Source organism: Lynx canadensis, chromosome B3 (assembly GCF_007474595.2).
Source record: "Lynx canadensis isolate LIC74 chromosome B3, mLynCan4.pri.v2, whole genome shotgun sequence".
Taxonomy (NCBI): domain Eukaryota; kingdom Metazoa; phylum Chordata; class Mammalia; order Carnivora; family Felidae; genus Lynx; species Lynx canadensis.
The window spans coordinates 31809368-31836404 of NC_044308.2; the positions used below are offsets into that span (position 1 = coordinate 31809368).

General features: G+C 53.2%; 1 protein-coding gene across 13 annotated transcripts in view; it reads right to left on the reverse strand.

The window, feature by feature from the left end:
- Positions 1 to 3314: 3314 nt before the first annotated feature.
- PML (PML nuclear body scaffold) overlaps positions 3315 to 27037 on the reverse strand; it is a 45544-nt gene continuing 21821 nt past the window's right edge. For 2 of the 13 annotated variants that reach the window (XM_030317733.1, XM_030317732.1), the window contains 7 exons: positions 24655 to 25235; positions 23357 to 23427; positions 17107 to 17244; positions 16454 to 16712; positions 15347 to 15399; positions 6927 to 7077; positions 3315 to 5866 (listed from right to left, as the gene is read on the reverse strand). In XM_030317733.1, coding sequence (XP_030173593.1) covers positions 5091 to 5866; positions 6927 to 7077; positions 15347 to 15399; positions 16454 to 16712; positions 17107 to 17244; positions 23357 to 23427; positions 24655 to 25235 — 2029 coding nt within the window. In that variant the 3' untranslated portion in view covers positions 3315 to 5090. The other 11 variants (XM_030317736.1, XM_030317740.1, XM_030317738.1 and 8 more) reach the window with 11 other exon arrangements.

A 27037-nucleotide genomic window follows, 5' to 3' on the forward strand; every position in this document is an offset into this window, starting at 1 on the left:
TCAACTGGGGGCAGTATTCACCTGCTTGTGCTGGAGGCTCTCAGTCCTGGATGGGACCATCACTGTGCCTCCCCTATCCCTGGGGTTCGGTGAGCTCAGGTGGAACCCCTGTGGGGTGCTTCTAGAAGAGGATGCTGGGGAGGGAAGCAGACCACACTTAGGGTGCTGTATGAAGGGGTTCTCAGAAGCTCCTGCCCATCTGTCCACGGTCTCATGGACTCTTCAGCTGCTAAAGTGACAAATCCCTGTAGCCTCAAGAGTGATTCTAATTCCTTTGCTATTGATTCTTAACTCCACTGCTAACCTTCATCACCAAATATGCCCCTAAATTTGATATTAGCCCCAAATCCTAACCTTAGGCCTCACCCAACTTCTAACTCCACCCCATCCCTACCCCAGTTCAAACCTGGGCCCTAACCTTAGCTCTAACCCTCATCCATAACCTTCACCCTGATTCCACCAGTATTTCCCGAAATTAAGTTCCTCCCTTCCACACAAGTTTTGCTAAATCTGTGTTCCTTCTGAGATTGTAGTTACCTAATATATGTTCTTAAATTAGACCTTTAAATAATCCCAGTTTAGCGTTATTCTGAACATCTATATTCCAGAAATCACGGTCTTGATATGCTGGTCATATTTTTTTCTAATAGCTGTTAACAGAAGCACAACATGGTTAACGTTTTTGAAATGTTTTTCCACGCACCATCCACCTAAAGCTACCTCCCATACCACCGGAAGTGCAGGGGTGGGGCGCTCAGGGAAAGACTGAGCTGCTCGGAGCCCAAGCCCCACGCACCTTCATTCCCCACCCACGTGGAGCCCAGCCTGACTGCGAGGCCCGGCGGGGCTGCAGCGCCCCCTGCCGGCCGAATCTGGGAGCAGCTCTAGCTCGGCTCCCTTCCCTCTGGGCGGGGTTCAGGACGTGCTACTTTCTCTGACTTGCCTTTTGGTGTCATTAACTGTCGAGTTCCCCTGCGAGGAGTGAAGAAAGGTGAGAGAAGACCCCTCTACTCTAGACTCAGGGGCTGGGGACACCTAGGGTGTGGGGTGCAGACAAGCCTGAAGTCAGAGGATGCAGGAACCTTGCAGGAGGTGTAGGGTGAAGGGTAAACTCTGAGATAGGGAGAATTGTCAGGGTTGGGACTAGGGGTCAGAATGAGTGTGGGGGAGGAATAAGGATGAAGTGTGGCAATCGGGACTGGAGGAGGAGGGAAGGGGGAGGGCGACAGCAGGGCCAGGCACCAGCCGGGTGTTGTGCAGGTAGAAGGAAGAGCAGGCTTGGAGTTAAAGCGGATTTCTGAGGGGCTCCTGGGTGGCTCAGTCGGTTGAGCAACTTACTCTGGGTTTCGGCTCAGGTCATGATCTCACGGTTTGTGAGTGCGAGCCCCTTGTGGCGCTTTGTGCTGATAGTGTGGAGCCTGCCTGGGATTCTCTGTCTCCCTCTCTTTCTGTCTCTTCCTCGTGTGTGTGTGCGATCTCTCTCTCAAAAATAAATAAACTTAAATATATATATAATATATTATATATTATATATTATTATTAAATATATATTATTAAATATATACATAATATATTATATTATATAATTAAATATATACATAATATATAATATATTATATATACATTATACATATATATTATATAATTACATATATAATACATATATTATATAATATATAATATATAACACATGTATATTATATAATATATAATACATATATAATACATATATAATATATGTATTATATATACATATATATGTATATATACATATATATAATACATATATATATATGTATATGTGTGTGTGTGTGTGTGTGTATATATATATATATATATATATATATACACAAGCAGATTTCTGAGTGATGATGTTCCTGGGAGTGTGAGCCCTTGGATCTCAGAAGGAGGCCGTGGAGCAGGCAGGACTGGCCATGGCTGAGCTGGTTTCTCTGCTTCAGGTGTGTGTGGTTGAAATCCCCCATTTGGCTGTGTTGGGGACACAGAGCGACCCACTTGTCAGCCACTGCAAGGTGGACTCCCCTGACTACCTTGGACCCTAGGACCCCCTACAATTGTCTGCTCTGTTCCAGATCTTGTTCTGTATTGCCTGAAGCCAAGCCCATGTATATTTTTTTTGCTAAGATCTAATATCTGTTCATTTTTATAACTCACGAAGCAGTAAAGCTGTCATGTTGGTTGTCTGTAAAATAAGATCTTATATTTGTGTGGTTCTTCACATATTACATTGTTTTTGAGGTTTATTTCTTCTTGAGGTTGGGAGGGGCAGACAGGGAGATGCAGAATCCGAAGCAGGCTCCAGGCTCCGAGCTGTCAGCACAGAGCCCGACGCGGGGCGTGAGCCCATGAACTGTGAGATCATGACCTGAGCCGAAGTCGGACGCTCAACCGACTGAGCCACCCAGGTGTCCCTGTGTGGTTCTTCACATATTAAAAAGCTATTTGCACATTCTCTCATTGGTTCATGCAAACGCCTGTGAGGTAAAAATGATCTGTACTGTCCCATTGGATAGAGTTGGAGCCCAAGCCTCAGTGAGTTTGACATACCAGACCAGTCAGAGGTTATGGAGTGAGAATTGAAAACTCAGTGCCCTGACTTCCAGCCCAGCAAGTTCATGGTTAGTTGACATGGATGAATCTGAGATAGCATTCAAAGATGAAGCACAGGGGACACATGTGGACTTGCTCTTAGAAGCTAAAACTCCAGGGCTGGAATCTGGTCATCTGGGCCAGGTAGGTGGGGTTACGGGTGATGGCCTGTGCCGTGGGAACCCCTGCAGGTACTAACGTGCATTCCATTTGGGACACCCCAGACAAGACAGCCCGGACAGCGACACATTAATTACACATTGCTAACATCCTGGGCTCCCCTCCCTCTTGTTAAGGGTTTTACCACCTGTGACTCTGGGGACACAAACAGGGGTGTGAGATTACCCGGCAGGGGGCAGAGGTGACGTTCTTACAGATGCTGGTCTCTGGCTCCTGACTCCCTCTAGAGGGTAATTCTTGAAACTGGCGCCTCTTTTCCTCCATGTGCCTCTCCTTTTGGGAGAGGATCCCTGACGGGCCCATCCTGGGTCTTCTCTTTTGGAATGGGGGCGGGGAGGGGCTCACAGATGTGAGCAACAAGGAGCTCTGGGCTCTGCTAAGCCCTGACAGGACTTCACAAAGTGCAACTCCCCCATGTTCGGGAACCTCCCCCCACCAACCCCCGCTCCCCGCCCTGCTTTAACACAGACAAGAAGCTGCTCAGTGGCTCCCGGGTGGGCTGAGCAGAGTTTGGTGCCTCAGACTTTGAGCATTCACATCTTTATTAAAGGCTGCATAAATGGAGAGAGGGCAGAAGAGCCCTTTGTTATAAAACCTGTGGTCAACTACATCTGCAGATGGCAAGCACGGGAGGGGTGTAAACCAGCGGGCACTGCCTCGTTCGGGGGGAGGCTGAGGGAAGAAAATACGAGTGGTGGCCCAAGGGCTGCCTTGCATTTGCCAGGATGGTCAGCACAGCCAGGCTGGGGCCCAGGGTGGGTCCCCTCACCCGTCAGCCTGTTCCCACAGCTTTTGAGCCGGCACTCACTTTACACTCGAATGCTATTTTAAACATGTCAAAGCTCATGGTTAGAGTTGACACTCCCACTGTGGTAGCTGGTTCCCATGTAATCCCTTCGTGGATCTATCTCCAGGGCACCCAGCGGACGGGGGCTGAGATGTGGGCACACAGACTTCACTCCTGTGAAAGCTCAGGCAATAGGGGCAGGAGGCCCTGGGCTGTGGCCCAGCGGCAGGAGCCAAGGGAGGGGGAAGGGAGAGGAGATGGGGAGGGACAGTGGTTCTGCTAGTCAGAGGGAAGGCCCTGACCTTGCTGTGTTCTGCTGCTGCCCTCTGGTGTGACCACAGATTGAGGACCTTAGCTTAGGTTAGGGCTGAGAGCTAGGGTTTAGGTTGAAAACCACCTTGTCCACTGGCTCGGTGGCTGCCGTCCATGCCTAAAGTCCCAGAATGGAGGAACTGGAATGGGAGCTCTGAGCCCATCTGGGCCAATTGGCCCATTTTACAGTGGAGACACCAGGGGTCATTTCCTAGGTCACAGTGAACGTGCCCAGTCGGGGCCAGGACTGCTCTTTCGGGAAGCAGTCTATCAGAGCACTGGTTCTTAGCGGGCATCAGAACCAGTTGGAGAACGTGCTAAAACAGCTTGCTGGGCCCGCCTAAGAGATGCTGATCCCAGAGGTCTGGCGTAGCGACTCTCAGGGGATGCCAACGCTGAGGGCTCCCGGTGTGTGTGGCGGGCAGCCCTGGGCTAGAGGACATTCCTAATGGGGCTGAGGGGGGCGGTACAGAGAGAGCAAAAGCCACACTGAGAGGGGCTGATGGCCTGAGGACCAAAGAGAAAAGCCCGACTAAAGGAGAGGCGTCTGGGTGGCCAGAAGGCAAGAAGCAAGCTTGGAAGGGTCAGACTCTGGAAGGTGGGACAGACATGGGGCAGCAGATTCTGTCTCTGCAGACACAAGGCCCCGTGGGGATGAAAATGCATTTTTATCCCCAAAGGAGAAGTGACCAGGGAGCCGGCCTTCAGACAGGCAGGTGGTGGGAAAACCCAAACTCATGATGGCGGTTTGGTTGAGAGGCACTTTGGGTGCCTGTGGGGTGGCAGGCAGTGTCCACGGGGGCTGTTGGCAGGTCGCCCAGGGCAGTGGCCGGGGTCAGGGAGGAACTGCAGGGACACTCGTGGAGGTGGCAAGTTGGGTGGCTGGGGGCCTTCTTTGTGTAAAACCTCCCTGGTTTTGGCTCCTGGAGGAGAGGGGCCAGGTGTCTGGTGAACCAACCCACTGGTGCTCCCAAAGCCGGAATGGGGATTTGGTGGCCCCTGGGGGATTAGGACTTGGACTTAGAACCTTCTCTGTGGGGCTTTTCGAGAAGGGGAATTTGGTCCGGGAGAACTGATTCTGGACCAAATGACAACTGCGTACTGGGGCCCAGGGCCTGGAAATGCGGTCATGGGTGGGGCCTGCTCAGGGGCCTCATCCCTCTCGGCCCCCCTGAGATTCCAAGCCGGTCATCGCCTCCTCTCAGCTCTGTTGGGGCGTCTTTTCTGCCAAGCTGTGGCCAGCGATGCCTTCTGCCCGTGCCACGGTGGCCTCCTCCGACAGGCCTTTGAAGTAGCTGCTCAGAGCCTGCAGGTTGACAGCGCGCTGCATGGGGGGTGACGAGGTGGTCTGCAGGCTCAGGTAGCGGCTGTACTTCTTCAAGCCCCGCTCTGGGTCACGGCGGTGTGCGGTCAGCAGCTCGGTGAAGCTCACGTTGTGGAGGGCCAAGAGGCGGGCCTCGGCCCGGAGCAGGGCGGCCGCCTGCACCAGGGGCTGCAGGGACGCAAAGCACTGCAGGCTGCTGAAGGAGTAGACGTGCTGGGCCAGCTGGGGGCCCGGGGAGACCTCGAGGAGGCGGCACAGGTCTCGCATGGCCAGCACGGCGGCCAGGGCGCTGCGTTCGCTCATGTTTCTCGCCAGGTAGGTCTTGGCCAGACTCTTGAGTTTGAAGCTGCTGGCCCTGGGCACGCGCTCCCGGATGAGGGGCAGAGCGGCCAGGAAGCCCGAGATGACCTCCTGAAACTCCCACAGCCTGTTCATGTCCTCCAGGGCCCGGAAGAAGTTGGGGAGGCCGGGCCCCCACAGCTTGTAGCAGGCCAAGATGGGGCGGCGCATGGAGCCCAGGAAGCCAAGGAAGTGCTGCAGCCCTACCTCCAGGGAGACGGCCTTGGAGTAGATGCTGAAGAAGGCCTCGGGCTGGATGAGCACGCGGAACTCACTCTCCCGGTTCACGGCTGCCAGCTGGCTAATCTTCTGGGCTGGGCAGGAGAGAAGGGCAAGGTGAGGCCCCAGGGGCGGGGTGGGGGGCCCAGGGCGGGAGCAGTGGAAGCTCTAGGACCCCACCTCGGGGCCTGCTGGCAGGACCCAAGCGTCAGCCTCCAAATGCAGCTCTATGCTGGCTCCAAAGGGGACAGGGGTCAGAAGGGGAGGGTGGGCTGCTTTCCAAACACCCCCTACTCACCTGGTGGGAGTCCAGCTCCCCCCTGCCCCCCTGCCCCTGTCCCCAGCCCCAGAGTTTGCCAAACAGTTTAGATCCAGGTCCCTCCTGTCCGGCTTCTGTTAGCCTTACCCGCCTACACTCGGGACCCTTTGTTGTTTCCACCGCATCCTCTCCCCCCTGCCCCAGCCTCCAATCCCATCGTCACTGAGCCGACATTCCCAGCCCAGGCAGACAGCACACCCGCCCAAACTACTCCACTCAGAACATGGCTCACAGCTGCCCTGTGAGGCCTGGGAAGGACTCCCCTGTCCTAGGAAAACCCACTACTTCTGTCTGGCTGGGCTGGCCCCATGCTGGGTCTGTGCCACAGGGCAGGCCGGAGCCTTCTGGTTCGGGGAAGGGCATTGCGAGGCCAGGGTCAGCACCGTGGAGAGTTGAGGGGCTTCTGGGAGAAGGGGTCATCTTTCTCCGTGACCTGGGCTTTGTCGGCCTCCCTGTGGAATGAGCTCTGTACTCAGAATTCTGCAGCCACAGCTTAAGGCCTTGCTTGGATCGCTGGCCTCCTAGCAGTGACTTCCCACATCGTGTTCTGTTTACAAGTGTGTTGCCAAAGGTCTCTAGAGAAGCGCTGGTCAGGGGTGAGCTCACGGATGCACCTGCCTTATGCTTTCAGGCCCTGGAAGTCCTTATTCAGACAACCAAGTGTACACCTGGAGTCCCAGGGGAGGCTGGGACTCAGGGACTGCCTGCTCTCTGGCTGCAGTCATTGGCCAGAGCTCTGGGCTCTCCCGGGCCCAGAACATAGCTCTGCCTGCACCTACTTCGGAGGCTCAGAGACTAAGCTAGAAAGGGGTGGGGGTGGCCACTGGAGAACCCACTTTCACTGTCAATCTTGAGGTCAAAGAAAACCAGGGGCCTGTCTTCTGCTTGGGGGTCGGCGAGGCTCTCATCCAGGACCCTCAGAGAGCTGGGACCCTCCAGTTGGAGGTCACTGGACTCGCTGCTGCTGTCGTCCAGCTCCCGGGAGGACTGCAACACAGAGAAACCAACAGGTCAGGGGCCCGGAGGGCGAGAGGGGGGCGTGTTGGCAAGGTGAGCATGTGCCCACGGGCCGGTGTGCGTGTGTGATGTGAACGTGGGAACAGGAGCAAGCTGGTATGGTGGGGGGGGGGGGCATCCGCACGCACATGTGGGAGAGAGGGGAAGGGGAAGGTGTATATCCGTCTAAGCAAGTGCGTGTGCACGAGGATGTGTGCGTATGAATGGATGTCAGTGTGCATGTGCACGTGTGAGGGCCGTGTGGGAACCACACGTTTGTGAGTAGGGGTGAAAGGCTGAGATCACGCAGACGAGTGTGTGCGAAAGCACGAGCATGGGAATGAATGCAAATGCCAGATGTGTGTGTGCACATCGGGTGTGAATTTATGAACCTATGTTGACAGGTGTGTGGGAATGTGAGCATGTGTGAGTGTGCACATGGGCGCATAGCGCCGGGTCTGGAAGCTCAGGGAAGGGGCCAGTGCTCTGGTGGGCAGGGCCGGAGGGGTCTGCTGCTCCCTTCTCTCCGAACAGACTCAGAAGAAACACTTCTTGGGGCGGGAGGAAGGAGCCTCATCTCAAACCTGAGGTTTCTCTGGAAGGGGCCAGGAGCTTGGCTCTTCTTGTCCCCATAGCCAGCCAAGGCTCCAGTGTCTTAGGGGGACCGCTCGCCTCAGGAATGCCACATCTGGGTGGACACACGAAGCCTGGAGGCCCTCTGTCATTTAGCATCCAGGAGCCGGCTGCTTAGGGAAGCCTCAGGCCCGGGGCTCCTCTAGCCTGGGCACCCAAGGCCCTGTTCTCACCAGCACCAAGGCAAAAAATCTGAAAGGCCTCAGGGTGGGGGAAGGGCTCTGTCTCCGTGAGCCCCAAGGGGCTGCGGCTACAGAGGGCGGTAGAGGCTCATCATCTGCAAAGCTGCCAAAGCCAGCCGATGTCTCGGGAGGCCTGCTCAGAACTTCCTGTGAATGCCACCTGTGGACGTGAGCCAGAGACCAGGGGGAAAGGACGTGGCCAACATCACACGGCCAGCTGGGGGTACTGCTGAGACAGAGTCCAGAGCAGCCCTCGGGTCTTTCCTACTTACAGACTGCCTCACCCGGGGTTATCTGAAGCCTCCAAGGATGAACGCTGGCCTCTGGCTAATGTCCTTGGCTCGGCAGGTAATAAGCATGGGCCTTGGCCGTTTTATTCACCAGGTGAAACATTTTTACAAAACTTCAGCCAAGAGCAAAGTCCTTACTAGCCACAGGTAAAATGTGCTGGTTTTCCCCAGGAGTGGCCGATTTTCACTTCATTGGCTTCTCATAGCCCTACCCCAGGCTCACCAGCTTCCTCCCGGTCACTGATAGAGAAAGACATTCGCTATGAATCCGTCTAGAGCTGGTCTTGCTTAGAGAAGCCTGGAGTTCGGGGATTCTATACATAAGGTCCCAATGAAAGTCTTCGTCAAACGCCTCGCATATCTGGATCCTCGATCGGCCACGCGTCAAAGGTTTATTTTGCAAGGGTTGCTCTGCATCTTCTGTCTCACTGTGGCGGCTCCCTTTCCTCCCTGTGAGGAGCCTTCTCCGGGAATCTTCCTTGAAGTTGCTAGACCAGATACTCCACCTTCTTTCCTTGAGGGAAAACCCAGCTGGTTTTTATCTTCAACCTTCCAGACATTGCCCTGGCACCTGGGGTGGTGGAAAGAGCTGGGCTCTCCTTGCTGTGTCCTCCCCCAGACTGAAGAGCTGTCCCTTTGGCTGAGGCCTCTCTGTCCCCACCGACACGGCACCTGGAGCTGTCTCATCTTCCTTCCTCTTTTGGCTCCCAGCATGACTGCAAGAGCCCGTGCAGTGGCCCTGAGTTCTTCCGCCTGCCTCCTTCCTTCTGGAATGTCTTCTCAGGCCTTAGAGCCTTGGTCACCTCTTTGGATATCTTCTTTCAAGACTTGAGCTCCCGGGACAGCAACACAGCTGCATCTTTGGGCTAGCTCCATTTCCTTACCAGGTTGTTTATTTTTTTACAGTTTATTTACTTCTTTTGAGAGAGACAGAGAGTGTGAGCGGGGAAGGGGCAGAGAGAGGGAGAGAGAGAATCCCAAGAAGGCTCGACACTCAGTTCAACATGGAGCCCTATGTGGGGCTCGATCCTGCAACTGTGAGATCACGACCTGAGCCAAAATCAAGAGTCAGTTGTTCAACCAACTGAGCCACCCAGGAGCCCCAACCAGGGTCATTTATGATGGCCATCCGAATCTCATTTTTACGCCCTCCCATTGCCCTGGGGTCATTTTCTCTTACAGTGGCAGAATGTCTTTTGTCCTGAACTTACTGAAGAACTTGGTGGCTCCCTTAATAAAAGGACACGCCCTTTCTGCTGAGCTTGTCAATGGAGAGAAGGCTGGAACTTCCAGCTCTGACTCCTCTTCCTTTCTGATCCTTCCTCACCCTTGGGGCTACTGCACGGAGATGATCTTGCCAGCACGCCTTCCACTCAACTCCAGCCAGCTGTAAACCCCACTCCCTCTCCCTGCCTTACGTCCCAGCAACGTGGCCAGGAAGTGCCCGCATGCTTAAAAAGGACTTTTCTCAAGACCCAGGTTTAGCAAAAGGGCAATCAGCATGAGAGGCTCTGGGGCAGGAAGGCTTTCTGCCCCCTGCTCACTACCCGAAGCCCTATGTTCCAATGCCCATAGCACTACCCGCTGGGCGAGTGTGTGGGCGGAGAGTGTAGACGGAGAGGCACAGAGACCCGGGCCCAAGCCAGGCAAGGGCCTTTTACTGGAAAAGGCTTGAGATGTCCTGGGAAGGGAAAAGGAATGGTGGCAGAAGGCAATGGAGTGGGGAGGACTGGAGCCCGTGTGCTCGGCCTGGAAAGTGAAAAGTGGGGAAAGCTCCAAGGAAGTAGGGAGCAGACACAATGGGAGGTGAAAAAAAGAGGAAGAGGAATTGAAGATGTTCTGCTAAGAGCTGGAGGAGTAGAACTCACTTTAATATTCTTTAAAAGATGCAAGTAAATAATAGGATTCATTTCTCTCTTTTTTTTAAATGTTTATTTTTGAGAGAGAGAGAGAGAGAGAGAGAGAGACAGACAGAGCATGAGCGGGGTTGGGGCAGAGAGGGAGACACGGAATCTGAAGCAGGCTCCAGGCTCTGAGCTGTCAACACAGAGCCCGAGGAGGGGCTTGAACTCACAAACTGTGAGATTGTGACCTGAGCCAAAGTCGTCCGCTTAACCAACCGACTGAGCCCCAGGATTCATTTCTTTATTATACTTGGTTAATGGACTTCTTTGACTGCAAAAGTGTGCTCAGACCGAGCCACAGGGGACCTGGGAGTTTCTCAGGACCCACATGTAACTAGGATACACGTGCAATCTGGCTTGTGAGCTTTAGTTCACTTGGATTCAACACAGATCAACTTAGCAGGGCAAGGGCATTCCACCTCCACACTCCACGCGGCAGGCTGCATGGCCGTACCAAGCACACCCATACGGCTGGCTTGACATTTTAATCACCTTCCCCAAGTCTAGGTCTCTCTGGGAAGATCCAGCACCCCCTCGCCCCCGCCGGATCATATCCCAGTATGTACAGGGCACCCCCATTCAAGGCTGATACACACAGATGACAGATATACAACTGAGTCCCCCCATCCGGTGGTTCTCTCTTTTTTGGCTGGGCATTAGCAGCCTCAAAAAATCCAGATGCCCAGGTTGCACCCCAGACCAGTTCAATTACAATCTCTGGGGCAGGGGGAGTGACACCCAGGAATCTGTCGTTGGTAACCACCTCCCCCCCACCACCCCGCAAGATTCCAGTGCGCAGCCAGGGTAGAGAACTACCATCCTACTGATTAACTCCATGTTTGGGCATCGGCCACTCAGGAGCTGAACTCTGATATTTGGCATCCAGTCGCCTGAAGTTGTCTCTGCAGTGCCCGACATCAATTCTTATCAAGAGTCCCCAAGTTCCCGAGGGACTTCCTAAGCACCCACTCTTAAACAACAGCTGGGGTCAGTTTGGCAACGCACACAGATTGCCCTTTTTTGCAGACACAAAATCCCAGCTCTTGCAACGTCCGGAAGCCCCGCGGTACCTCATGCGTGTCCGTGAGCCGGACCATCCTGTTAGCTAGCCTATGGCCCCTGCTGCCCCCTGCGCCAGGCCCTCGGGGGACAGGGCTCCCATCTTCTGTTACACACACTCACCAGCATCCCAGCCCCTCCCCTGGATCGGTCGTTTCCCACGGGCCCCTCCTCCTACTGCTGGTCACCACTGCCACTGCAGTCAGGGACTGTCCCCTCCTGCTTCCTCTTGGTCTTGCTACTGCCGGATAGTGGGGTGAGTCCTCTGTCACAAGAGTAGCTGAGAGCACCTATCTTTTCCTGCCTTGGACCCTAACCCAGGGCCCAGGGCAGAGGCACTGCTGACCCACCCTCATTTCCTAGGATAGTCCTCACCCCAGGCCTCCACCGTCAGGCCTGGGTCTTGCCCCGCCACCCAAGAGTGGCGCCCCTACCGCTTCCGGCAGCGGCAGGGGCTCTTACAGACCACTCTTCCCGCACCAGCCGTCTCTCCCGGAGCCTTGCCCACCTTGCCAGGTCTGCACCAGAGCCTCCAGGCGTGTCTAGCTGCAGTCTGGGACACTTGGAAAATGTGCTCTTTTCGTAGGCCAACTTCCACACACGGGAGGTGGGATGAAGGCCACGGACAGGAGAGGACATGGGTATGTGGGAGCCCGGAGCACCTTGCGGATGTCGCCCTGCTCCCCACCCAAGCCGCTGCGGGTACTCTGGGAGTGCCAGGGGTCTGGAAGGGAGCACAGAAGGTGGGTGAGAAACGCATGGAGGGGACCTAATTTGTTTTGTTTTTGCATAGATGTTTTTTAAAGCTTGGGACACATGATGGTTAATTTAAAAAATGTGTGTCTGGAGGCACTTGGGTGGCTCAGTTGGTTAAGCACCTGACTCTTGATCTCGGCTCAGGCCGTGATCTCATGGTTTGTGAGTTCCAGCCCCGCGTCGGGCTGTGCACTGATGGCCTGGAACCTGCTTGGGGTTCCGTCTGCCCTTCTCTGCCCCTCACCTGCTTGTGCTCTCTTTCTCTCTCCAAATAAGTACATAAACTTAAAAAAAAGAAAGTGTGTCTGAAGAACTGAAGAATACCAACACAAAAGCAGTGGTCCTCTAGCCCTCCCCACTCCGGACCTGGTCTCCACAGGTGAGCAGCTGTGCTTCTAATTGTTTTAACTCTTCACCACCTGAAACACACTCCCTCCTTCCTGGAATAATTCAGACACAACCTGGCGACCCCCTACTGACAGCTGAGGATCAGACTGACACCCCACCCCCCAGCCCCAGCAGTGCTGGTTTCAGTTTCTGCGCCCAACTGAAGTGAAGTCTGGTGAGACTACTGGCATTCCGATCCTTTCCCGAGCTTTCCATCCCAGACTGCTACCTCTACCCAGGGTCAGTTTTGTTTGATGAGGTTTAGGGGATGGAAAGAAGTGCCCAGATTTCAGAGGAATTTAGAACATGGCTTAAAGGGAAGACTGAAATATTGACTGGTGGTGAAGAATAATCGAAAGAGGGGCATCCAGGGCGGCTCTGGGGGGCCTTGGTTTCTGTAGCCGGGCAGACGGTGTGACTTAACGGAGAGGAGAGGAAGAGAGACGAGTGATCTACGGGACACCCGAGTGCAGACGTCGGAGGGCCACTGGCTATCCTGGTCTGGCAGCAGGAGTGAGCGCCGGGCACCAGCAGCCTGTGGGCGCTAACTGAGGCCATGGGCAAGGCTGAGACCATAAAGATGGGCTGCAGCCGGAAGAACAAGGTGGAAAGGAACAGAGACCTGAGAGGAGGGTGAGGAGGGGTGGCTGGAGCTACTACAGGAGCTGGGACAGGGAGGGCAGGGGTCCTCGAAGTACCGGTGAGCTCAAGGGGCAGGAAGCTGTGGCCAGAGTCCCTGCGGGCCAGCTTTCAGTATGGTGAGGTCCAGGGGGTGGCCGTGGGGCTGGTGGCTGCAGTGGGGTGGGGCAAAGACCCCAGAGAGGCCAGGGTGCTGGATGTTGAAGTCTCCCAGAAAGAAGGCTGGACCTGGCTAAAGAGAGGCCACCTGGGAGGCGGGTGCTGGAGCCTCCCCTGTGTGGGGGGAGGCAAGAGGAGGTGTGAAATGATCTGGGGAAAGTGGGGTTCACCTCAAGAAAGGCGCAGAGAACCTGACTAGATGGTGGGACCGACACAGTCCAGGAGGCACAGAAGGCCTTGACCCGCCTCCCCACTCTGATGCTCACAGGGCGTTGGAAAGAGGGGACATGGTAACTCCACCAGAGAACCAAGTTTCAGTGCAGGGAGGACACAAAACCGCCTGCAGAGAAGAGCTAAGTCCAGCAGGGAATGTGATGGTCATGGAAGAAGGGGCTGCCAGGGCAATCTTTCAACAAATATTTATTGAGCAGCCGTATCTGCCAGGTCCTGGGATCGACACATTCCCTGCCCTCATGGGCTTAGGTCCTGGCAGAGGCCCAGCGGAAAGCCTCGGGGTGGTGGGATGGGGCAGTTGGAGGGGCAAAGGGAGACAAAAGCTTCCTATTTTGGGGCAAAGAGGCCTGGGGATGTGAGGAGCGGGCAGCCTGTATCTCAATCGTGCCCTTTCAGGTGAAGAGGGCTTACGTCTCCCTGACGGGTCTGTGCAGCCGCTCCTTCCTTGGTCCGCTCCTTGACCACGATGCACAGAATGCCTACTGTGTGCAGGGCCTTCAGCGAATGGGCCAGGCTGGGTGGTGGGGTGCAGGAGGGCCGGGGAGCAGGAGCCAAGTGAGCGAGTGGCCACGCGGTTCCAGGAGGATGGTGGCCACCAGCTACAGAAGAGGGAGGTGCTAGGGGTTCTCAGAGGCCTGTCTGAGGGGGGCCAGGCTGGTGGGGGGTAGGGGGAAGAACTCGAGGGCAGGGGGCTGGGAATGCAATTGGAGGCACCTCCAGAGGTCCTGGACGGGGTTCTCCACGGGGGCGGTGTCAAAATTCCCAGGGGGAGATCCTGTCCTAAGAGTCTGGGGTGCTCTGCCTCCCCCCACCCTTCCTGAGAGAGGTGTCAAGCTGGGAAGCCACAGAGAGAGGAACGGCAAAGAAGCTGTTGAGCCACTGGGCTATGTGGGGGGAGCCCCGGAAGGAGCGGCCGAGGGAGCGCACTGCTCCCCGTGCCCGGCCGCGTTGACTGATGGCCCTCTGGAGGTGGCAGGGACTCTCCTGGGGATCGGCAGGATGGCTGGGAGGCCCTGTGGCAGCAGGGGTGGTGGCCTGGACTGCGGGGGGAGGACACGTCCACATGGGGTTATAATACACTTTGAGGGGCAAGTGGAAGGCGCGGTGAAGACGGGGGGTACTCTGTGCTCTACGCGACAGGAAGCTAGTCCCGCGGCGGCTGCGGACGGCAGTGTCCTCCCGGTGACTGGCGGGCTGGCTGTGAGGATCGGCTTCAGGGACTGCAGGTTGTTCGGCGGGATGTTGGGGAGACCAAGCCGGGGGGCGGCATGCGCCATGGGGCAGGCGGGGGGGCCGGCAGGGGTGGTATGCTCCTGGTGCTCTTGGCAGGGGGTGGGCTGGCGAGGAGTGTTGTGCAGCGGTCTCCATGCGCTCCATGCACTTTCCAATACAGAACCTCAGACTGAGGGCCGGAAGGGACCTCAGAGGCACCCAGTCCAACCTTTCCCTCTGTTCAACCCCCCTTTCCCCACCTCCATTAACCAACCTCCAGGGACAGAAGGGTGCAATCCACAAAGGTACTCATTCCATTGTGGGATGCCTTTAAAGTTCTTTCTTATCGAGTGAACGCTTGCCTGTTTGGGCCCTGTACGGTGCTGCCCGTGCCCTCACACCCCTGCACTGACCCTCACTGGCTGTGATTAACTGGGGAATGGGTTCTTGCCCCCGCTCCTCATTGAGGACTTAGAGGTCAGAGAAAACATAAGGAAGCTCCAGACAAAGGCATTGGCTAGTTCAGAAGAGAGACAGGGCTCTGGAAGGAAGCACTCTCTCAGCATTTCAGAAGAGTATATATGGTTACTGACGGCTCCTGCCCTGGTATAGAGGGAGGGCTGGGCTGGTTCAGGCCCGCAGCTGGCATTTGGAGACTGTCCTCAGGACAGCACAGAACTCACTGCCTCGCTGGAAAACTCCCCAGGCGCAGGGCAAGTCTAAGAGTCACCTGCTGCGGCTGGGTCTCCTGGGACCCGGAATGGGGGGAGGCAGGAGTCCAGGGCTGAACTTCTGGACCACTCACCGAGTTTTCGGCATCTGAGTCTTCCGAGCTGCTGATCACCACGACGCGTTCCTCTGAAACAGGGCAGAGGAGACAGAATTAGGCCCTGCCAAGATGCCCACTCAGTGGGGCCCAGGTGTTCTGTGAGAATCCCTGTGGGCCAGTGGATGGGGTGGGCGATGTGTGCCCTATAGAGGGGGATGTGAACATTCACCAAATGTGCTAGTATGGATCTGTTTATTCAAAGAGGCTTTCCGTCACTGCCCACTGTGCCCTGTACGTGAATACTTAATTCAGTTATTGGTCCTGAATTCAGAATCTGTTCCCTACACAGGCAGCTTGGCAAAAAAGCACCTGGTTTGTTTTGCAATCCTAAAGAAGCACATTGGTTTTTTCCAACTCTGTCTCATGAGCTGAGATGTTTGAATTAAAAGCTACTTTATATTTGGTTAATCAAAACCTTTTGATTACCAATAGCATTGTGAGCAAGGAATGTCGGTCAGGGCTCAGTGTGCAAGCAGGATCAGGGCTCAGTCTGAGACCTAGAATGAAAACAAAGGGGGCCTCTGGGTGAAGCAGATCTAGGAAGAACTGTCTTGACCATTCCAGAATTCTATCAGTTGGCCTCAACTCATGCCCAAGAACTCCCAGTTTGGTGGTGTCCATAAAAGGTATCTAGGACAAATGACGTACTTTAGCCAGGTGGCCTTTGCAGACAAATTTGGGAAGTGATGGGTGTGGACTTGACCCAAGGTCTCTCTGGGAGCATGCCAGGCACTCACCAACAGACACTGCCTGGGGAGACCCACCTTGTGCAGAGGCACAGTGCTGGGCGCTGTATGGGTGCGTTCGGGTAAGGGGCTACAGACTGTGGGTTTTAGCCTCTTACGGTCCCCACACTGGAATCCCAGCAAATCACACGGTAAACTGTATCCAATCGTATCCCCCAGGAAAACCATGGGCTTTCCCTGCCCCATCTGGTGGCAGCTGAGAGCAGGACACACAGGGGATGCTGTTGGCTTTGGGCTCCCCGGGTGGGGTGAGGATTTGGGGGAAGGGTCCCACCCTACCCAGCCCCTGGAAGACAGCACGTAGGCCTCAGCCTCCACTGCCCACCCACTTCCTTACCTGCCTCCCCAGACTCGCCGGTCACGTGGTTGCTGTTGGGCGGGAAGACCTCGTTTCCGATGATGGGGCTTTCAGGGCTGCAGGGCCCATCCAGGTGGGGTGGCGAGACTGCCTTGGAGGTGCTGGGCCTGGGTTGCTCGGGGGAGCTCCGGGCCAGCCGTGTCTCCTTCTCCTCCTCAGACTCCATCTTGATAGCCTTCCTGGGGCACTCAGTCTGGCAGGACTTCCTCTTCTGGGGAGTGACTGGGCTGCAGACCTCCTATGCGGTGGGGAGTCACAAGGCCGGGTTAGCAGCCTTCAGGGGTGCTGGGGTGGTGGGCAGAGATGTGAACCTGGGTGGCAGGGACCTGTGGCCCGCCCCCTTTGCTCCTGCTGTCGCCTCTGCTCTCTGCCACGCAGATCGTGTCTCTCTCCACATAGGAAGACCCCTGGGCTGCCACGCACACTGGCCATCTGCTGACCACTGACTCTGCTGGCCTCTGCCTGCCCTGGAGGGGCTCACGCTTACAGGGGAGCTTCCTGGCAGGGCAGCCAGGAGCAACGGAGAGAACAGCGTAGGTGCTGACTAAGGCCTGGCTTCTCAGGTGGGAACCTGACTGCCTGGTGGGATCTGGGCCTCCAGGTGCAGAGGCAGGGGGCAGGGAGAACCTTACCTCTCTGCAGGAGGCGTCTTTGATGGAGTAGGCATGTATCGGCACCGGGTGTACCCCGGGCACCGACTGTACCAAAGCCATGACTGGGGTCTCAGCTGGCCCTGGGGCCTGTGCCCGGGCCCTCTGCATCTCCTCTGGCTGCGAAGTCCGGAAATAAGAGAGACAGAAATGAGCGGGTGGCAGGCCCAGGGCTGAGACCCCAGGCCTGGGGTCAGCCCAATCCCCAGGGCCTCAGCCAGCCACAGGTGCAGGCTGTCCAGAGCCCCCCGGGGACCAGGAGTCCTCCTCACACCCTCCTTCTGACCCTGAGGTGCTGGCATCCAGGGGCACTTCAATTCCTGTGCATCCTAACAGAGCCAGAAGGTGACTGCTGAGATTACACGGGACCAACAGCGCCTAAAGGTTTGCTTGACAGCTAGCTCCGGGTTAACAAAGCGCTTGCTCCTGGTGGCAGCAATTCCTCTACAGCTGCAGAGCTGTAACAGTGAGGACACCCTTCCACTGAGCTGAAACCCTTCCAGGGAACCTCCCTGTGACCTTCCCTCTGCCCCTGGGCCTTAACTCCCCCTGGGTCAGAACAATTACACACCTTGGCCAAATCCCTTAAAACCCCTCAGCCCTCAGTCCCCCTCTGTGAAATGGGAATAATATTAACATCTGTCTCACAGGATACCGTGGATGAAATGTGTTACCACAAGTAAAGTGCCTAGAAGAGCACCCAGCACTTAGTAAGTGCCACTGATGATAATGATGCTAAATACAGTTTTTATTGCCACTCTGAGCCAGGCATAGTGCTAACTATACATAAACCCACCCCAAAACGGACTTGGGCTGGTTCTTCAAAAAGTTAAACACAGAATTCCCATATGATCCAACAAGTCTTCTCCTAGGCATGTACCCAAAGGACTGAAAACAGATGTTCAAACAGAAACCTGCACACAAATGTTCACACCAGCCCTATTCACGACAGCCAAAAGGTACACACAACCCAAAGGTCTACCAGCCTCTGAGACATCAGCCAAATGTCTAAACAGCCCAAATGTCAGACAGTCATACAGTAGAATTTTATCCAGCCATAAAAAGGCATGAAGTCGGGGCACCTGGGTGGCTCCGTCGGCTAAGTGTCAGACTTTGTTCAGCTCAGGTCATGATCTCGCAGTTGTGAGTTTGAGCCCCGCGTCGGGCTCTGTGCTGACAGCTCGGAGCCTGGAGCCCGCTTTGGATTCTGTGTCTCCCCCTTTATCTGCCCCTCCCCGGCTCATGCTTTCTCACTCTCTCAAAAATAAATAAACGTTAAAAAAAAATTTTTTTAAAGGCATGAAGTTCCGTACGTCAACATGGATGAACTTTGAACACATTACACTAAGTGAAAAGAAGCCAGCCACAAAAGAATACATGTTGTGCGGCTCCATTTATGTGACATATCCACAAGAGCTGAGCGCATAGAGACAGAAAGCAGACTGGAAGCTGGAGTGGGGGTGGGGGCGGGGCAGATGTGGAGTGGCCGCGTCATGGGGACAAGGTTTCCTTTCGGGGTAATGGGAATATTTGGGAACTAGATGGGTGGGGTGGCTGTACAAGATTCGGAGGGTGCAATGTCACTGAACTGTATACTCGAAAATAGTTAAAACAGAATTTTCCTAGATGAATTTTACCACAATAAAAACAATTATAGTTAAAATAACGAAATAGGGACCATCCTGTGATTATTGCCAATCTACAGAGAAGGGTAGGAGGCACAGAGGTGAAGTGACTGATTTCCCAAGGTCATATACCTAATGAGGGTCTGGACCAGGGTTTGAGTGTAGTGTCTTTGAACTGGTGGTTCTCTTTCCTGGTCACTGTCTCTCTTACATCCCCCCCACACCGCTTTTCTCTATACTGTGTGAAACGGAAGCATCCGTAGGGCAGTTCACTGAAAATAAGTGACGAGTGACCTGGGAAGTGTCCCTCCGAAAGGGGAGGCCCAGACTCTGCCACTCCTGCCTGCAATCCTGACCCCTTGCTGCTTCCAAGTCTGTGTGTGCCCAGGAGATGACCGTGAGCAGGCGCTTGCAGTGGTCCGTGTGGTGAGGGAAAGGAAACAACACCCAGCTGGAGGGGGCGCTTCCTCGAGCACAGCCACGCTGGACAAGTCAGAAGCTGGACTTTAAGATCAGGAAGCCAGGGATAGGCTTTCCTCACAGGGGAACCCCAGGAATTAGCTGGCCAAACCTGGGCTGGGGCAGGTGGGGGAAAGCCCCACGTGGCCCCATCGTGCTGGGACCGGAGCTCGACGTGGGGCGCTTCTTGGTATCGAGCACTTTGATGTGGGCTCCCAAATCAATTGCTATAACGGACTGACTTCCTTTTCCCCTCCCTCTCTGGGTTTCTTTCTCTTAACATCTTTACATAAAGGGAGGAGAATTGTCTCTCTGGATCAGAGTGTATCTGGGGGAAGTGGAGAGAATGGAGAATCTCCTTAAACTTTTTTAAGTTTATTTATTTATTTGAGAGAGAGAGAGAGAGAGAGAGAGAGAGAGAGAAAAGCACAAGTGGAGGAGAGGCAGAGAGAGAGAGGGAGACTCCCAAGCAAGCTCCACAATGTCAACTCAGAGCCTGATGTGGGGCTTGAACCCAGGTACTGTGAGATCATGACCTGAGCGGAAGTCAGACACTTATCTGACTGAGCCACCCAGGCGCCCCTACACCAATGTTTTTCAGACTATAGTCTGTGACCCATTGGTGAATCATGAAAGCAATCCAGTGGGTCACAACCAGCATTTTTTAAATTATGCAGAATAGAACAGAAAACCCATGTAACAAGGGTAATTTATTTTGCAAAACTTCCATTTTAGCTACAGTTATGCATGTGTACATATATATACCGTAGATATAAAATATATTTCTTTATAATGTGTAGTGGTCAGAAATTTAAACCACATCACACCCATTAGGATGGCTATTATTGAAAAAAGTATGGATGAGAAGGTAAAGAAATTGGAAACCCATGAGGTGCCTGGGTGGCTCAGTCCGTTAAGTGACTGACTTCGGCTTAGGTCATGATCTCATGGTTCGTGGGTTTGAGCCCTGCATTGGGCTCTACGCTGAACACTTGCTCAGAGCCTGGAGACTGCTTCGGATTCTGGGTCTCCTTCTCTCTCTGCCCCTCCCCAGCTTGTGCTCTGTCTCTCTCTCTCTCTCAAATAAATGTAAAAAAAAAAAATTTTTTTAAAGACACTGGAAACGCTGTGCACTGTTGGTGGGAACAAATAAGGGCATGGCCAACTATGGAAATTGCATAGTGACTCCTGAAAAAATTAAAAATAGAATTACCAGATGATCCAGCAATTCCACCTCTATGTAAATTTTATGTTATGTATATTTTATCACCATTAAAAAATTTGTTTAAAAAGTTAAAAAGGTCCTTTCATGTCTGGATGTACAAATCACTGGTATGTGAAAGACCCTCTTTCCAGAAGGGCAACAAACTCCCTGAAAGTGGGCCTGGGATTCTCTCTCTGCCTCTGTCCCACCCATGATGCCCTCCCTCCCGTGTTAATGAAGCAGGGGACAGACAAGAAGGCTCCCTAAAAAAAAAAAAAAAAAAAAATCATGATGCCCAATTTGTTGTTTGGTAGCTTTAAAATGTTTTATTTTTTTCCATTCAAGTATTATAACGTCATGATGCAAAGAGTCTAGAGGAAATGGAAGAAAGATGGCCCCCAAGCTGGGGAGTTCTAGTTAAGGCTGTTGCTGTGTTTTCTCGTCACCTCTGTGCAGATACATGACTGAAATGAAAGTAAACCAACAGTTTCAAGAGGGATCCAGTGTTGGGGTGGAAAGCCCAGCTCCTGCCTCCTAAGGCAGGGACGTGGGCCCGAGAGTCGCCTTTCTCCTGGCATAGCTGAGCGACCGTACTTTCTCCAGGGACTGCCCGGCCACGCCTGCCTCCCTGGAGCTGCTACACCAGTCCTTTGCACTCACAGAGTGAGACGACATCCTTCCCCCGGCTCCCCTGGCCTGCCTGCCCCCTCCTCCAGCCTACTACCAAAGTGAAAGCAAGAGGCTTTGCAGAAAGAGCATTCTTCTGATGTTCCAAGTTCAAACTACTTAGTAGCGAATGGTGAGAGGTCACATAAAGACAAAGACCCGGAAGAATGCCTAGACCTCATACAAGATAGTACAGGGTCTCTTGCTGTTCATGAACCAGCAACTGGCACGTGGAAGACAGCCGAGCTCTGTGGACCTGGGGCACCTTCCCCAACTATTCGTAGGATTTCTTTGGGGGACATTATTCATCCTAGCATTGTGATACCAAAACAACCTAAATATGCATTGACAGGGAGCTGGCTAAATAAAACATGCTACATCCATTCACTAGACTGCTATGCAGACACAAAAAGACATCAGGAAGCTACCTACCTACTGAAAATGTAAGAATTCCAGAATACTTTGTGGGGTGAAAAAGCCTGGGGCGTAATACTATGAACATAGGGTAGTATGCTACCTTTGTGCAAAAACAGAATGGAAAATGGAATTACCTGTAATCATATTTGCTTGTAATTACATAAAGAAATTCGGGAAGGATATGTAAGAAATAGAGACAGGTATATGGGCATAAGAAGTGGAAAGATAGGGACCAGAAGGGAGGGAGACATGATATGTTACTTTCTTTCTTTTTTAAGATCCAGATACTGTATGTGCAGGATTTGGGCAGTAAGGTGCCATATGTAGGGTGTTACGTGAAAATATTGGATATGCACAAACACAGTCTTAGTTTGCACAAGAAATCTCTGTGATGCTGAGTAATGGAGAGCTCAAATGAGAAACGGGGTGCAGAGAGATGTTGGGGTGTCCCCCCACCTCAAAGCATTGGTTCTCAACTTAGCTACAAATTATCATCACCTGGGGATCTGAAAAAAAATTTAGGTACAATTTATATACAGTAAAATGTACAAATGGTAAGTGTACAAATCAATGGATTTTAAGAATCGAAGTGTAGTTGACATATTTATCATTCTATGTTTTTACTTCTGACCGTGTGATTGTATTACTTCAAAAATATAATAAAAATGTCCTTTTTTACTTTTCAAGCTACATATGTGGGGATGCAGGACCCAAAGCAGTTAGGAGTCTGCTTCTAATCCTATCCCTAGCTTGCTGTGTCATGTGGCCTGGGGTTGTCACCCTCTCTGGGCCTCAACCTATGCAAAATAGAGGGTTAGACTCCATGCGCTCTCCTAGCTCTAAAACTCTCACTTCCTAAATCCTGCATTCTCCAGGAAGTCTCTCCAGATTGCCTCTGCCTACAACAATCTCTCTCCCCCAATGGCCATGCATGACAAAGCTAGGCTCGCCACCTGACCGCTACCACCAGAAGACCTGATTTCTGTGGAAGTCTGATCAGTCCTGGGCCCACACCTTTGACAGGCAGACACAGGCAGACCCAGATGACCAGGACGTGGAGGAGACCAGACGCCTAGTCCAAGGAAGGATCTCAGGAAGCTTATCCCAGAGGAGCCATGCGTGCAAGCACTTAAGAGGGCAAGCCAAAGGGGTACCACTGCATTTTCTCCCAGGGAAGCAATCTAAGGGCAGTCCAGAGATGGGGGTGGCTGTCTCAAGCATGAGTGAGCTTCCTGTCCTTGGGAGGTGTGTGTGTGTATAGACAGCCATAGGTCAAGGGTGCTGTAGAGGGAATGCCGACGTTAGAGGGGTATGGACACCTCCCAACCCTGAGAAACTATGATTCTTGCATATATGCTGGTCCTGAAATCACACCAATGAAACCCAACCTGCTGGGACTGAGGTCTGCCTCCTGGCCCCATTCTCCTCTCCAAGAACCATGTTGGGGGCGGGGGAGAAGTGGGGAAGGCCTCCGTGTTGATTCCAGGAAAATGCTCACATATCTAGGATGGGGGACAGGGTAAGGGAGATGTCATCTACCACCATCTGTCAGGGCCACCCACCAGTGACCGCTTTCTTCACCTCCTGTCCATCCCTGGTTCTCACCCCTCTCAAATCTATCAAGTGCTACTTTGGCATTTAAGATCTCAGAGCCAGCCAGTTCACCTGCCCTTCCTTTACTCCTTCCCACCGAAAGCTCCAGTCCAGCCACTTGCTGTCCCTCTCGGGCACTCTCCCCTCTCTAATGCCTGCAGACACAGGGGACAACAAGACTCAGGTTCCTTCCTGACACAGGGGAACTCTGAACCCGTTTGACCTGTGGGACCATACCACCTCCCCTTGAGACCTCAACCCATCTTACCAGGTCAATGTCAGAAGAGTCCCTGGGAGTGCTGGAAGCCTCTGGGCTGGCCCTCCTGTGTAGAGCTGCATCTGGAGAACACAGAAAAGGTCACAGGCAAGTCAGGGACATCCCCGGTGGGAGGCATCTTCGCCTGGGACAGTGACAGAGGAAATGTCTCTGCTGCTTTTCCTAGAGACTCATTCTTCAGGGCCTCTCACAACACTGGGGCAGCTCCATGGAGGGGCTGTCATTTGGAAGGAGAGTTCCCTGATTGCAGTGAGCATGAACCCAGCCAGAAGGGAGAGGGTGGCATTAGAGAGTGCAAACCCCAGGTGCATCTCTGTCCATCTCTCGGCTGCCACCGAGGCACAGTGTGGTGGTATGAGCCCACAGCCATCAGCTCCAAGGGCAGGCGTGAGTGACTGAGCCCCCATCACTGGCACTTGCCCGGATGCCTTCAGATTGTTGCCACCCACCTCTTTCCCAGTAAGGGCATCCTCACACCAGCTATTCAGAGCTCAGATGTGAGCCTAGAGATTTCCTCAAAGGGCTGTTAAAAGTTCCTCACCTTGGAGGCTCTTTGGGGCACCCCCCTCCCCTTGGCGTCCCTTGAAAGCCCCGATGACGTCACCAGCTCATACAGAGCTGCTCCAACTCCTGGATCTGGACTGCAGAGCCAAGCACTGCCTCATTCTCCAGCTACGTGATGTGCTCCCATCTTGCCCCAGTTGGACTGGACAACTGCTGAGGTCACAAATTGGTCTGCTCTCCACTTCCCAAGGGCCCACAAAGGTAGGCAGCTGGTCCAGACAGCAGGCCATGCTGGAGGCGAAGCATCTCCTCCACTGAGGTGCAGTATGGTTTCTGGTAAACACCCAACCACTCCAGGGGGTTTTCTCAGTCCCCTTCTGCTCTAACCTCACGTTCCAGTTGACTTCTCTATTGCTAGACAGGAGGCTTAAGAGAATTTCCTGAAGTGGTTATCCCTTTGGGGCTAAAATGATACTGTGTCTGGTTCTCAGCTTAGTAGTTTCTTAATTCTCCAAGGGTCACAAGATCACAGCTAATCCACAGGGCCCTGTAAATTAGTAAAACGTGACCCCTCTGGAGGGCTGCAGACACACGTCAGGGCCTCCTCTCCTCCTCATCCTGTGCTCTGGAATGTACGATGTGAGCAAATCTGACTTTAAACAAAAACAAAACTAAAAACAAACCCACGGCTTCCTTTTCTGCCCTGTCTCCCCCAGGGAGCGACAGCAAGGCACAGGCCCTTAAATGGTAAACAGGTCGGCCACAAGGGTGGCTCAGGTGCTTACCCGTCGCCTGAGTGATGCAGGAGACGAGTCCCTGCAAGCGCACTTTGAATTCGTCGAAGCCATCGGTGCGCACGGCGGCTTGCAGGTTCTGGGGCTCCTCCTGGCGCAGGCGGCTGAGCGCCTCTCGCAGGAAGCCGTGCATGTCCAGCACCTCCTGGTCAGAGGCGTAGCGCTTCATCCTCTGCACCAGCGCGCCTCCCACGCGGATGCGCTGCAGCACCGCTTCCAGGTGGCCCAGCTGGCCCGCGATCTCGTCATAGCTTCGCTGGTACCGCGCGCTCACTCCCTCCAGCAGCTCTTGCTCCTGGGCCAGCACGTGCGCTACCACCTGGCGCACGCGCGCGTGGATCAGCTCCTCGGTGTCTGCGCGCATGCGGCCCAACTGGCTGACAGCCGCGTGCATCTGCGCGTGCGCCGCGCCAAAGGCGCGTTCCTGCTCCTGCAGCGCCTGTGCCATGGCGTCCAGCTCGTCCTGCCGCTGCTGGATCTCCGCACTGATGTCGCACTTGAGCTCGCTGTGGCCGGTATCCAGGAGCGCGCACGAGCAGCACAGCGGCTTGGAGCAGCCTCGGCAGTAGATGCTGCAGACACACAAGGCCGGCCTCAGTTAGGGCTCTCCTGCTTCTAACCCCTTTATGTTTTTGTTATTAAACACCTTTTCAAAAATTACAAAACTTTGAATCATGGTAGGTCCCTAGGTTCGTGCTTTTCTCCATTCAGTTTGTGGTCTCCAAGCTACCCATAGAGCATTAGAACGTAAAAAAGTTACTTAAGTAACAACAGCTAGCCTCCAGTCGTGAAACAAGGCACAGGTACACAGATTGTCTCTCCACACCGTTTCTGAATTTCCTTTCCCCGCCTCCGAGGCAACCAGGTGAGCACTGGGGTGCATCCTTCCACAACTGTCTGCTCAAACCACTTTACACAAATATCCAGACTGCTTGCAGGATTTTAAGGACTTGATACGTTTCATCCCCTTTCTTTTTAAAGTTTACCAGGTACGTGGTGCATGGTGCGTGGATGGCTCAGTAGGTTACGCCTTGGACTTTTGACTTCGGCTCCGGTCATGATCTTGGGGTTGGTGAGTTCAAGCCAGCAATCGGGCTTTGCCCTGACAGCGCGGAGCCTGCTTGAGGATTCTCTGTCCCCTCTCTCTCTACCCCTCCCCCACTCGTGCACATACGCTTGCTCTCTCAAAAATATATAAACTTTAAAAAAAGGTATTAAAGTTTATTTATTTTGAGATAGACAGTTGGGGGTGGGGGCAGAGAGGGAGGAAGAGAGAATCCCAAGTAGGCTCCACACTATCAGTGCAGGGCCCAAGGAGGGGCCTGAACTCATGAACTGAGATCATGACTTGAGTCGAAATCCAGAGTCAGAGGCTTTAACCTACAGAGCCACCCAGGTGCTTTTACATTTCATCCCATATAATCCTCACTAGAGTTTCTGAGGGGAGAATTATTGCTGTTCTCATTTCACAGATGAAGAAAGGGAGACAATCAGTGGTTAAATAATTGGCTCAAGTATCTACAACAATTTTGGTGGGTTGATGTTCTTAAAAAGAAAAAAAAGATCATGCTATAAAAGATCATGAGTAATGTCTTTGTAGCTTCCTCCTCTAATTTAACTTTTGTTCAGGACATTCCTCTAGGTCTAATAAGTATAGATCTAATGTATTCTCTTTATAGCCCCCTTAAATTCCACATTGTACCACAACTGATCCAGTCATTCTCCTGTTAATGGACATTCTAGTGATTTCCTATTTGTACTTTGTCAATATGGATAAAGCTTTATGTGGCCTAACACATGGATGCTTTTGTTTCTATGAAATAGGTTACAAAAAATAGGAATGCTAAATCAAAGGGTGTGCATTATTTTCGTTTACTTAATATATTTTAGCTAGCACTTGCACAGCATTTATTATGTATCAGACAATATTATGAGTATTTGAGAAATATCACTCTTTTAATCCTCCTAACAATCCTACAGAGTAGGAATTATTATATCCCCATTTTAAGGATGAGGAAACTGAACAAGACGTACAATAACTCGTCCAGGATCACAGTTGGTAAGTGATAGAGTCCAGAGGGCAAACTGTAGGAGGCAGAATAATGTACTAATTCCCAGAACTGGAGTATGTTAACTTCTATGGCAAAAAGGACTTTGTATATGTGATTAAGTTAAGGATCTTGGGATGGGAAGATTATCCAGGTGGACCTAGTGTAATTACGAGGGTCCTTATAAGGAAAAGGGGGAGGCAGGCAGGTGTGAGAAGGAAGACGTGATAATGGAAGCAGAGGTCTCGTGCTATCCTGCTGGCTTTAAAGATGGAAGGGGGTCATGAACCGAGGAATACAGGCAGCTTCTAGGAACTGGAAAAGGC